Source organism: Copadichromis virginalis, linkage group LG5, assembly GCF_057382275.1.
Source record: "Copadichromis virginalis isolate Kocher_CV1m ecotype Utaka linkage group LG5, C_Virginalis_male_GT1.1, whole genome shotgun sequence".
In the NCBI taxonomy this organism is placed as follows: Eukaryota; Metazoa; Chordata; class Actinopteri; order Cichliformes; family Cichlidae; genus Copadichromis; species Copadichromis virginalis.
Genome location: NC_140622.1, coordinates 13,751,347 through 13,763,937, shown reverse-complemented (window position 1 = coordinate 13,763,937; position 12,591 = coordinate 13,751,347). Strand labels below are relative to the sequence as shown.

The following is a 12,591-nucleotide window of genomic DNA, read 5'->3' as shown; positions in this document are numbered from 1 at the left end:
GGCCAATCAGACAGACTCAAGTCTAAATCCCCTTAATCAGGGCTGGACCGTTCCTTAAACTGTTTATACCCCCTTCTTTTGTCTACGTGTGCATGTGAATGTGCGTGAGTAAGCTTCCCAAAGACTTGACTTTAATGGGATTTGTGTAAACGGACCCCACAGCTTCAACCATAGTGTAATTAAAGGTAAAGAAAAGAGGAAACAGGTTGGGGAGGGAAAGGACCTTTACAGGAGGCTGAGAGGTAAAGGACAGACATTCTCGGTGCAACCACAACTACAACGATAACAAGCTGATTCGCTTTAATGACAATAATTAACTCCTTAAGTATCTCAAGAAGTTTAACGTGAGAAAGAAAAGTTAGAGAGCCCCAACGTAAAATCATACAGTCTCTGTTGATTTAAAACAAGTTATAAAACCAACTTTTCAAGAGTCACCCTGCATTTTTTGTGGGCACATCAACTTGCTTCTAGGACTAGTCTCAACCATATTAATAATGCTCACAGCCACGACCGATCTCGTCATTTCGCTTCCTAGTTACGCCAGCTGGAGGCATAACCACATCTCATCTGAGCTTTACAGCAGCAGAGCTGACAGAAATACTTGGCCATGTCAGCCAATGTCGCACACAAACACACAGATGGGGATGCAAACAGACACACACACGCACACACACGTTCGCATTTCATCGAATTCCTGACACAAACAACAACAACAAAAGAAACAACTGATGTGACAAAGTTGGCATCTCGGTACAAAGTTTAGATAATATACATAAATATATATATACAGATATACACACACACACACACACACACACACACACACACACACGTGTGTGTACGTGCGTACATAAGCACATGCATACATACATACATGCATGAATACACATATGCTTCATTTATGCAACCGTAATAAAACGTCTTATTTAATGGAACATGGTGCAGAAAAAGAAAGACACATGATGCCGTCACACAGGTCACAAACCAAATTGCCATAGTTTACAATGCAATACTCCAGACTGTATGCAGCACGTGCAGAGTAGCATGACAGCTGAGCAGAGTCAACTAGCTTAGATGATTCATTGTTACAAACAAATTTAACAGACCCATTTATCAACATGATCTTTTTTTTTTTCTTTAAAATCTAGTACTGGTCGCGCTCTAGTAAAAAGGCAGATTCTGTAAGGCCAAGCAGTCTTAAATTTACAGATGTTTTCACCCATCAGTCCAGACACTAAAAATCTGCAATTTAAAAAAAAATAAAAATAAAAAATACAAATTTAAACACTCAGCTTGAACCATATTGATATAATAGCAGAATCAGAGTATTAGTATCACCCTTTACAACCACCAATATGTGACTTTTTTGTAAAAAGGTAAAGAAGAGAAACACCCATCAAGCAAGTTATGAGTGTTGATGTTGTATAGTTTGTCTACCTGTAGGCGCTCAGCAACGTCCCTATTGGCAACACATCACAAGTGTAAATAAACAACGTGTTGTGACAATAAAACTGAAAAACTATCTTTAAACTGCATTGTTGTAATATTTTTAATAACTCATAAATAAATATACATAATGATGACATATGTTAGAAAAACTGTTTGTGCTTCATGTCTCTGACAGAAAGCCAAAAAAATAAAAAATAAAAATCACCTCATCACCAGATTTTTAAAATCACCAAAATATCGGTGTCATTCTTAAAAGTCATATATGGGTCAGGCTCTACCCTGTACACTCCACGAAGAAAGCATTTTATGAAGATGTTCACCTACTCTGATGATGGATTATGTTAACCAGGTATTGGGAGAATTGGTAAAGAGCTTTTGGGCAGATTTGTCAACTCATCCCACACTTTGACTAGGTCAAGAGTTACTTCACTGAACCAAAGCAGCACAATATTAAGCCTGTGGTTTTCCCCTTCAGTGTGTATGAAACTCATGAGCAGCTCATTATTTCATGGTTTGACAAATGACTCTGTTACAAACTGTCAAGCAGAAACCACTGAAAAAAGAGCAAGTTAATTGGTTTGTTAGAACTGGTTTGGAGTTAGACTAGTATCCTGGAGGAAGTGGGTGAGCTCTTCACCTACTTCCTAAATAATAGCTACAAAAGTCACAACTCTGCCTAAAGGTTTCCATTTCCTGTGCAGAGGACACGTGATAAGGCAGTCAACTAAAGCTTAAAAGACCCAACGCTCCCGACATCACCTTTGTTTAAAAGTTTCGGAAACATTTCCCCCATCTCTACTGTACATTTGAGAAGGATGGATCAGGGCGGTCTTCAAAGACAACTTCCTCTCCCACCCTGCTGAACTACCATTAATTAGTTGCCCTTTCTCTTTTCCTGACAGGCTGTGTAACTGCAAATGCCAAGTGTGACCAATGCCCATTCATTGTCAATACAACAGACTACAATGCAAACAAGAGAGAATATGGCACATGCATACATACGTGCTCCTCTTAGTGGGATTATAAAAAGCGCTGCTTAAGTGAGACAGCATTTCATGGTCTATTTAGCTGGTGAGGGAGTGTTCCTCCAGTGCGTCTAAATGTAGAGATCAAGCTGAGCAAACTCAAAGTGTGCAAGATGCTTACACTGCACACACACACACACAACTCCTCTCATAGTCTCCTTTTCGCCCTCACCTGCACACACATTTGAGCAAATACAAAGACCCTGAAATTAACGCTGAAATTCCCTACGGCACACTATAAGGGAGGAAATAAAGTCGCTCCAAGCCATCAGCAGAGAATACAAAAGTAGAAAACGGGTGTGGGCAAAGAGGGTTGTTCAACACCCTGCTGAGAGAGAGGAAATAAACACTTCCATATGCGATCCCTGCCAGAAATGCTTGTGCGTGCACACACACACACGCGCACACACACAGGGAGTCTGGAGTTAATGCAGTGACACAGTGTTGTAAATTTGAGCACGAGAGTCGTAGTTAACAGCTCGCGCCTCCATACGAATGGGATGGAATATTTTCTGCTTCCAGGAATTTATAGCTGGTAAGGCCTCGTCCATCACGGGCAGCTCTGTGATATAATGAAGTTTGGAAAGAAATACACTGCTGAGAAGCTGTAAGACTGGAGTTTCCTGATTAGTCAGGTAGCAAAATGGCTGGTGAAGAGGAATCCAATCTTATTTCTTGTGTGTGTGATTGTGCCGACTAAAAGGAACACACACCATAACTCCTGCCTGGGGAAACCCGTGAACTCTGGGCCACTGTGCCATTGGTCATGTCCAGAAAACAAACATTAACAGTCACTTGCATTACAAACACTTCTGAGAATCGTCACTGGCTACACTTCCTAGCATAATACAATTACTATTATCAGTATACACTTCATCCACCCTCAACTTTAAGCCTAAATACAATCCCGACTGTAGATCATATACAGTATCGTTAAAGCGTCCAGCTTAAGTACTAACACCAGCGCGGGCACGACATTAATCTGGTCCCATCTCAAAGCCTCTCTGATGTGATTGTCTGTTCCTATAAGCATGTGTGTATCATCCATAGTTTGTTTACATATGTGGAGCAGACAGTCATCTTCTTAGGAAGATTAGCCATAAAGAAGTTTCAGGGTTGATCAGCTGGTGAAGTTTTTTTTATAATGTGCATGCTTTCTTTCAAACACAGCACTGTGTGTGTGTGTGTGTGTGTGTGTGTGTGTGTGTGTGTGTGTGTGTGTGTGTGTGTGAGCATTAAACTACATTGTGACAGAGTCATCAGCTGCTTGTTTCGAAAGGGTGAAGAGTTAAGAGTGCATGTCCATGTTTATAATAGTCCCTAATTACATAATCCAGTTATTCTCCCACAGCTTCAGTATACACTGAAGTGGACATCTGATGGTTTGGCCTCAGCAGTGGTTCTAAGGGTGTGTCTCCTGCAGTGTGTGTGTGTGTGTGTGTGTGTGTGTGTGTTGCTTTCTCACCGATACCCAAAACAAACATAACATAAAAAAACTCAGCAGTGGAGCTGGTTGCAGCTCCTTATCAGCTCAGATTAGAAATGCCCTTGCATGCTCACAGGTCTATAGAAAGTCCAGACAACACAGTATTCAGTATTGGAAACCCTCCCCCCTCCTCTTTATAGAGCTGGCAGTCAACATGAAAGTCTGAGTGTGTATCAGCGAGCCAAGACAACGAAGCAGTACCTCTCCTCACATCTCGCTTGATTAAAGTGAGAAAATGGCACAAGCTCCGGGTAAAATTAGGTGACTTAGATTTTGCAGATGGCCCTTGTTGCCAAGCATATTTTCTCAATTAAGGCTGATTAGGGAGGGGAAATTCCCTGACAGCGTGAATTATTAAAAACTTGAAATGGAGTCTGATCATGTGACGTTGTACAGCAGTGACACCCGACATTCCCAGATGAATGAAGAAAACGAAAAAGGGATGGGGGTTCTGATTAGCCCAAAGTGAGAACAGAATCTCCTTCCTATCCTAATAAATCATTACAAACTAGAGAGAACGGGTCTGGACTTGTGCAGGTGATTCCCTAGAAAGTGATTAAAAAAAATTGACCAGTTACTTCCTGTTTACAGGAAGGAAAGATCTTAAAGCCTAAGACTCCACAGACAAACGACTGAAAACACAAGGGCACCAATCGCATCAGTTCCTTCACTTTTCCTTTCTATTCCACGCCCTCAGCAGGGCGACGCATGGTAGCGAGGCTTCTGCTGCTACAGCTCGACTAGATTTGCTTCTTTGCTGGAATCCCAAACATTTTGTTTACGCGCGTTTGACAATCCATTTCAGTTTGTTTTTGCTTCTTCACAGCAGCGCCACTGTTGGCATTAATCGGCATGTGATTTCATGGCTTATTTCTATCTAGTTGGTTACTGGGTTCAAGCAGCAGTCACGCTGCGAGACAGTCAGGCCTAGAATTTCACCACAAAAAAGAAATCGGGGTGTTAGTCAGCACATGAGCTGCCATATTTTACCTTTCGACCCCACTTTAGACTGTGTGAGAATACACAGACTGAGAATGATCGACGACTTCTTCTTCTTCTCTCGCTGTTCTTGTATTATTGTTCCTTCTTAAACGAGTCATTTGGACACGACACAGAAGGGAAAACATGGGCGTGAACTATAAAAACTTTATTTGAACAGAGACATTGTAAATTATATAAATAACACTCAACAGCATAAAATGGCTGCTGTGAAGTCAAGCCAACAGAATTCTGTGATGTTTTGGAGTCACCGGCAAAGCTACCCACCCACCTCCAACCTGAACACAGGTATAATTTAGCTGGTAAGTGAAAACAAGACCTTAAAATCTGGAGTGTCAAAAATATGGTCCAGGAGCCAGAATTGGGCCAGCAAACACTCATTGGATGGCTTTGGAAAGGGAACTTTTGGAGTTTTAATTGACTTTATTTAGTTTTACAGCTTTACATATTAACAAAGACCTCCCCCGTGGCCACACTGTTGAAATAGCACTTCTTTAAATGTGTAGTTAAACTTCTGTATAGTGGCAAAGAGGACACTTTCACTGGTCTGGCCCATGTGAGATCAAAAACAGGCTTTCTGTGGTCCACAACATAATATCAGTTTGACATCCCTGCCTAAATAAATAAATAAAGTACATCATCTGTGCCACAATAAAGATGCAAAATTCCAAAGACACGTTTCTAAATTTAAAGACCAAAGCTTGAAAGTTTCAATTCAAACATTACCACTCACAGTTAATTTGACTTGATAGCCAAACCTCAGTCTGAAGTGAGGAACTAATCGGTGGAATATGATTGAGCAGCATTTGTTTAAAATGAAAATCTGCTCTCGGAGCACGCTATTGTAAATAAATCTGAGCACCCAGAGGTAGCAGTGGCCTTTAGCATTGTTAAAATAAGCCCTCTGCTCCTCGTCTCTAAGAGGATGTTCAGATATTCAGTACCAGGTTTCCTTTAAAATAAAAGATGTTGCGCAACAACAGAGCACCACACCTTAAGAACAGTGCACGATGATGATCGGAGGACTGTCCTGAAATAAATGAGAAAAGCTACACATTTACCAAAGCAACCTCAGAGCAGACCCACCAGCACGGCCGGCGGCCTTCACAGGTTATCTACATGTAAGGTCGCCCTTGAAAAGAGTTGTTGCTCTTTTGTCCATGTCTAAAAGAAGTCTCTGCGTGTCCCGGGCTGACTTCCGAGCATCCCTTCAGCGGTTTGCGTTGCCACGCTGGGAGCCTGTCAGAGCGGCTCAGTGTCAAACCTCCCAGCCCCGCTGAGTCAAGATGACCATAAACCGAAGGCTAGAGCAGCCACACTGGCCGGATGCTCGCATTTTTGTAAGGTGCCTGATGTTCCCTTTCCTGTTAGGTGTTAAAAGAAGTGCTCCCTGTCGAGCCTGTTTGAGAAGTCATCAGGTAAAGTATAGGAAACAGACACATCTTAAGAAGGCCTAAATGAATTTAAAGTAGCACCTCTAAGCATTACTGCTCCTAGTGCTGGATGTAATTCTCCAGTAGGTTGGAATGTACGCAATATTTTGGACTTTCTTCACCATTTGTGCTTCCTCAACAGCTGGGAAAGTGAGAACACACAAAGGAAAGCTGAATAAACAACGTGTGTGAAGCCTGTGGGGTTTCCATGTCCCTGAACCAGACAGGTGGCATTCCCTGTTGGGGAGAAAACCAGGCCCGGCTACTTCAACTTAAAAAAAGAAAAAGCCATTCACAAATCTGCCAATTAAATGTGACATTAAACGGTTCCGCAGCTATTAAATGTCACAACTTCCTCAAGTTTTAGTATTCATTGTAAAGTTCTATGGGTTTATTTCAACTGAAAATTAACCTCAATGAATCAAAAGTTTCCATTTAGATGAAGCTGTTTAAAAAAAGAAAGCAAGAAATCAAACTTGGGACAAACCCGTTAAACGCACACCAATAAAAGCGCAGAAGTTTTGCAGCCTCACCTTTTGTCTTACCTTGCCTGACAGTTTTAAACCTGGCGGGTCCTTTGCAGTTCTTTAGCACGGTGTATATGTCGTACAGGGGTAATCCCGAAATCGAGAGATTCTCCACTTCGAGCAGCAGCTCCCCTTCACCCAGTTTCCCACTTTTGTACACCACCGCATTGTGGTTCAGCGGTCCAATGTAGGCGAACTCTCCGTTCTCCGCGCCGCCACGCAGCGGCACGTTGAGCTCACCGCGGGCATCTTTGGACACGGAGACCTCGTTCACCCTGGAGGTCCAGTGGTTCTTCTTCAGCGCGGGTTTGGACATTGCGAACAGTTAACGAGCCGACGCCAAACCGGCCGGACTCTGCCACCGGGGTTGGGGGGGGAACACAGTCACAGCAGTCCCTGTCTCTCTCCTGCTCGTTAAAAAGTAGATTTGTATCCGAGGGACGCGCAGAAAACTTTCTTTCTCTCCCACAGAAACATGAGCGCCTCTGACAGTACAGGTCCCGAATCAAGCCATTCCTGCCTGCGCTGAAATCACTCCTTACTGTGCGGTTATTCTCATCACTTTTCTTAACATCCCCTCCGGTTTAATCCTCCTTTACTGTTGTCACCCTACATCTGCCACGCTCCCACTCACGGCTCGCGTCCACTTCTTAAATCCTCTCGGTTGTTTTCAAAACTCACTTTTAAAGGTTTTCCTTCCTCTCTTCCTGCTAAAAGAGACTTCACTCCTCCTCTGCCCGTATCCGCAGACCCCACTTTATCCACAGTCGACTGCGTCCAGAACTCCTTTAACCAGGTACGTCGCTCTGGTGCGTGGAGCTGAAAATCATTCCCACTCTGGTGCTGGGGATGTGTTGCTGTCCGTGCTGCGTTCAGGTGCTGTCGGATTTTTATGCGTTCACGAAGAGGTCACGTGAATAACCTGTGCGAACTCTTCACTCGTCCACAAGCCACAGATACTACAGGTCATTTCCCAGTGTTTCAGCTTGGTTGTAGTTTGAAATTTACATTTAAGTTATATGTAATTATGATGGAACTTATAAAAAATATGGTACAGTGTGTGTAATGCTCTGTGGTAATAATGTTCGACACCTTTAAATCACGACTGTAACCAAACGTAGCGCCTAAATTGACACTTCACTGTGGACTCAAGTACGCGACTTAAATAATTTATCATCGGGCACAAACTGAAAAAAATGACCCTTCACGTGTTTTCTTTAAAGACCTCTCTGCGTGATTTACAACATTAGTATTTACAGTATCAACATGGTCACGGTGAGTTGAAGTGCTGTCAAAATAACTTCGAGTACTGAATGTCAGACTCCAAAAAGGGTATTTGAACGCAGCGCTTTAAAGAGCGCATGCGTGCTGCTGTAGTGAGAAAGAGGTTTTTGGCTTTCCCTAAATTAGAGCCTGGTGTCAGTTTGTTTATTTCAGTCGGTTCAAATTAAATTAAAGTGCGCTTCCTGGTAAAATTATAGAATGTGCAGTATCCATCGAGCTTTGATATAATGAATCTGACTGAAATGCTGATTTCCTAACATAGTGAGTCAGAGGTTAACCCTGTGATCACGCATACGTCTGGAATTCTTGTATTTCAGGTTAGACAGGTGTCAAACCATGTTTTAATGTTTGGCTGAAACCTCCCCTCTCTGCTTATGCAATCTCTTTACGCCTGAGACGGTACTATTTACATACTTAGTTGTATCCCTAGCTACTGTTTTTGTTAAACACAAATACTTGTTGATCCACATCTAAGAATCTGAGAGATGCTTAAAAATAATAATGGAGATGGACATATATAGATAGACTGCCTAATGGAATCACATGTGCCGGGCTTCTCACCTTGGGAGCGGCAGATGAACTTTTTTTTTCCAACCTAAAAATAACAGTAAAGCACTCTTAGTCCCAGCAGATTAAAAAAAAAAGAGAGAGAAAACTAGTGGCCTGGATGGGACGGGGAAATAGTAAATGCACTTATATAGCTCAAACTGTAGCTTTCCCTCATCTTCATCTATTATTAGCTGCTCATACATGAAATGCACGATTAATATTTGTTCCGTTCAGTGCAGGTCCGTTTCCAGGGGAAATTCTCTTTGCAAGCAAGTGATGAACAACAAACATTAATATGGAAAAAGTACTTAAAACATGACACAGGGCCCAAGTGTCATAAATTATAAACACCTTCATTCATCCACAGTGCACCATTAAACTAAACAGCCCTAACATTGCATTGCTAACTATGCCATAAAAAATGCATTAACCAGAGGTAAGCTATTATGTAGTACAAGAAACAAAGTTTGTCCTTTTCCTGAGAGACACGGTTATACTTTTAGTGGTGCTGATGAACTTAGAATAGGAGAGGATAGAGGATAGCACTTCTTCTTTTGTCTTCCATTTGACCGTCTTCTTCAGTTTTTTTAAGAACACACTACGGTTCAACCCTTTAGCCCAATGTTAAATGGCTTAACAAACAAACAAAAAAACGTTTCCCTGGAAAGGGTCAGGTACAATGACTGAACCGAACATGAGGGAAAAGCAGCTGATGTACAAAGAAACACTTTGGAAACATCCCTGACCTGCCACAGTAGGTTGGTTGGTATTGGTTGGCCCGTTGGCCTCCAGGAAAATGGAGTAGGGTTGGTTCATGGAAGTTCTATTCATGAAGTCAGGGTTAACTCTGAGATCATGTCTGCCTGAAGTCCAGTAAGAAGGAGGATGCTAAAGGGTTAAAAGAAGTTTAAGTGGTGGTGACTGGGTTTATGTATGCACGTTTGTGTCTGCATGTGTATATGTGCCAGTAACTTCTAATGTGACCTCCGTGGGGGTCAGCCAGCTCCTCTGCCAGCTTCCTGTCATACAGTGTCACCCAAATCAGATCGACAGAGGCAGACACAGTGCCACGGGCCCAAAGTTTCCTATTCCCTTTCCACACATCCATCACTCTGTATATGTCAACATCTTCTTCCTTAGCTTTTGCAGCCTCTCTCTATTTGACTGCCACGTTCTCTCTGCCTTTCACTCGCTCGCAAACACGAAGGAGCCACAAACCATTGGTGGCATCACAGTCATTGTTTCGGTATACCTACGCAGTCAGACAGCCATTCTCACGTTTGTCATTTTGCAACCGTGCATTATAAGTTCTAAAACACGTCCAGTTTCACACATGTAACACAAACCTGCTGATTATGTGCAGATTCTGTGGAGTTATTTATAAAAGTTATTACCTTGTCACTGACAGCTCTCATTAAAACAGCACTTGCGTACGCTCGCACTCTGCCGTTGTGCCCCCTTGTTATGACAGCATTTAAAGAAGAAGACACAGATAAGAATGGTTTGCGTGTCATAAACTATTATTAGCCACCGTATTCATTCACTCTGCGTGATGAGCTTAGCGATACCGCTGACAAGTAACGGCAGCTCGCGCTTAATGGCCAACAGTAATAAAGCACCCTTCAAATTTGACAGCTGTGCTCAGATGACTTTGGGACCGCTCTGTGGCAGACCTCCACTATTAGTAGCTTTCATTGTGTGCACAGCGGCCGAGCCATCCATCACTTCTGATTTTAAGTTGTGTAATGTGACACATGCATCGTGGACACGGAGGCTGCCCCTGTTGTAATTCAGCAGAAGTTTCACTCCCAGATGATTGAATAATGTAGGCAGAAACAATGTAAGTCTTTGGATAGAACTTTGAAACAAAACCAGCAATAAAAGGTGACAGATTAGCAAGTAAAAGGAGGAAAGTTGCAATCATATCGCTGTTGTTTATAGCTCTATTAACATTAACAAGCAGGAGAGAAAGAGAGAGAAAAATGCTTTAACTTAACAATGGCCGCCACAGCTGTAGAAACAGAGTGGAGTGTATAATCTGACGGGGCCCACCACGCGACCTTTCAACACATTCCTTCCTGTAAGCGACTTCTCTTCTCTGGTACATCTCGTACCTCAAAGCTTCCTTCGATTTGAAAATTTCCAACAGCTTTCCCTCTGACATTCAACATCTCAATCTTTAATGATTTTGCTATCTTTGCACACTTTGTGTATGTGAATGAACTCTATATAAATTTTTAACAGAACTCCACATTTCTTTTTAATCCTTAGGATCTCTAATGGGTTAGCATGATCTCAAAATCCTAAGTCTGTAAAGTTTTTTCGAACCCGTTTTCTGTTTTGAGGGATGAATTCATCTGTGCACCATCCTCTATGCCAGGGGTGGGGGAACTCCAGGCCTCAACGGTCGGTGTCCTGCAGGTTTTAGATGTGTCCTTGATCCAACACAGCTGATTTAAATGGCTAAATTACATCCTCAACATGTCTTGAAGTTCTCCAAAGGCCTGGTAATGAACTAATTATTTGATTCAGGTAAGATAAGATAAGATAAGATAAGATAGAACTTTATTAATCCCTCGGGTGGGTTCCTCTGGGAAATTCGACTTCCAAAAAGCACAGCAACGACCGAAGTTACAGTTACAGAATTGTTATATATATATATATATATATATATATATATATATATATATATATATATATATATATATATATATATACACACACACACACACACACACATATATAAATACAGAGACAAATATAAATAAAATATACAAAGGGGATAAATAGAATAAATAGGAATAAAAAATAAAAATACAAGTGAATTGCACATTTCAAGTATTGAGTCTATTGCACTGTTGACTATTTACAAAAAGTATTGCACAAGGTATTGTACAGTGAGGTGAAGAGGCACTACAGCTTAGTTGTTCCCCCCTCCTTTGTCCTCCTGTTTCCCCTCCCTCTCCCCTCCAGAGAGGAGTTAAACAGTCTGATGGCGTGTGGGACAAAGGAGTTTTTAAGTCTGTTAGTTCTTGTCTTTGGGAGAAGCAACCTGTCACTGAACAGACTCTTCTGATTGTTTATGGCCGTGTGCAGAGGATGCCCAGCATTGTCCATAATGTCCATCAGTTTCTTTAATGTCCTTTTCTCTGCCACTGTCACCAGAGTGTCCAGCTTCATGCCGACCACAGAGCTAGCCTTCCTGATCAGTTTCTCCAGCCTGGATGAGTCCTTCTTTGCTGTGCTGCTCCCCCAGCACACCACAGCATAGAAAAGTACTCCAGCAACCACCGACTGGTAAAACATCCTCAGGAGCTTCCTGCAGATGTTAAAAGACCTCAGCCTCCTGAGGAAGTACAGTCGGCTTTGGGCTTTTTTATACAGGTGCTCTGTGTTGCATGACCAGTCCAGTTTATTGTCCACCCACAGCCCGAGGTACTTGTACTTGTTGACCACCTCCACCTCCTCCCCCTCTATCTGAACCGGCAGTGAACCTTCTCTGGACCTCCCGAAGTCCACAACCAGTTCCTTAGTCTTTGAGGTGTTGAGTTGCAGGTGGTTTGTGTGACTCCATGTGACAAAGTTCCTCACCAGACTTCTGTACTCCTCTTCCTGATCATCCCAGATACACCCCATGATGGCCGTGTCATCTGCAAACTTCTGAATATGGCATAATTCAGAGTTGTAGCAGAAGTCAGAGGTGTACAGGGTGAAGAGAAGAGGGGACAGCACAGTTACCTGTGGTGCTCCTGTGCTGCTGACCACAGTGTCAGACGTGATGTCCTTCAGCCTGACGTACTGTGGTCTGTCGGTGAGGTAGTCGGAGATCCAAGCCACCA

General features: G+C 42.5%; 1 protein-coding gene across 1 annotated transcript in view; it reads right to left on the bottom strand.

The window, feature by feature from the left end:
* magi1b (membrane associated guanylate kinase, WW and PDZ domain containing 1b) overlaps positions 1-7,771 on the bottom strand; it is a 139,054-nt gene extending 131,283 nt beyond the window's left edge. Inside the window, exon 1 of the mRNA XM_085456046.1 lies at positions 6,926-7,771. Coding sequence (XP_085312172.1) covers positions 6,926-7,235 — 310 coding nt within the window. The 5' untranslated portion in view covers positions 7,236-7,771. The remainder of the gene's footprint in view (positions 1-6,925) is intronic.
* Positions 7,772-12,591: the final 4,820 nt, after the last annotated feature.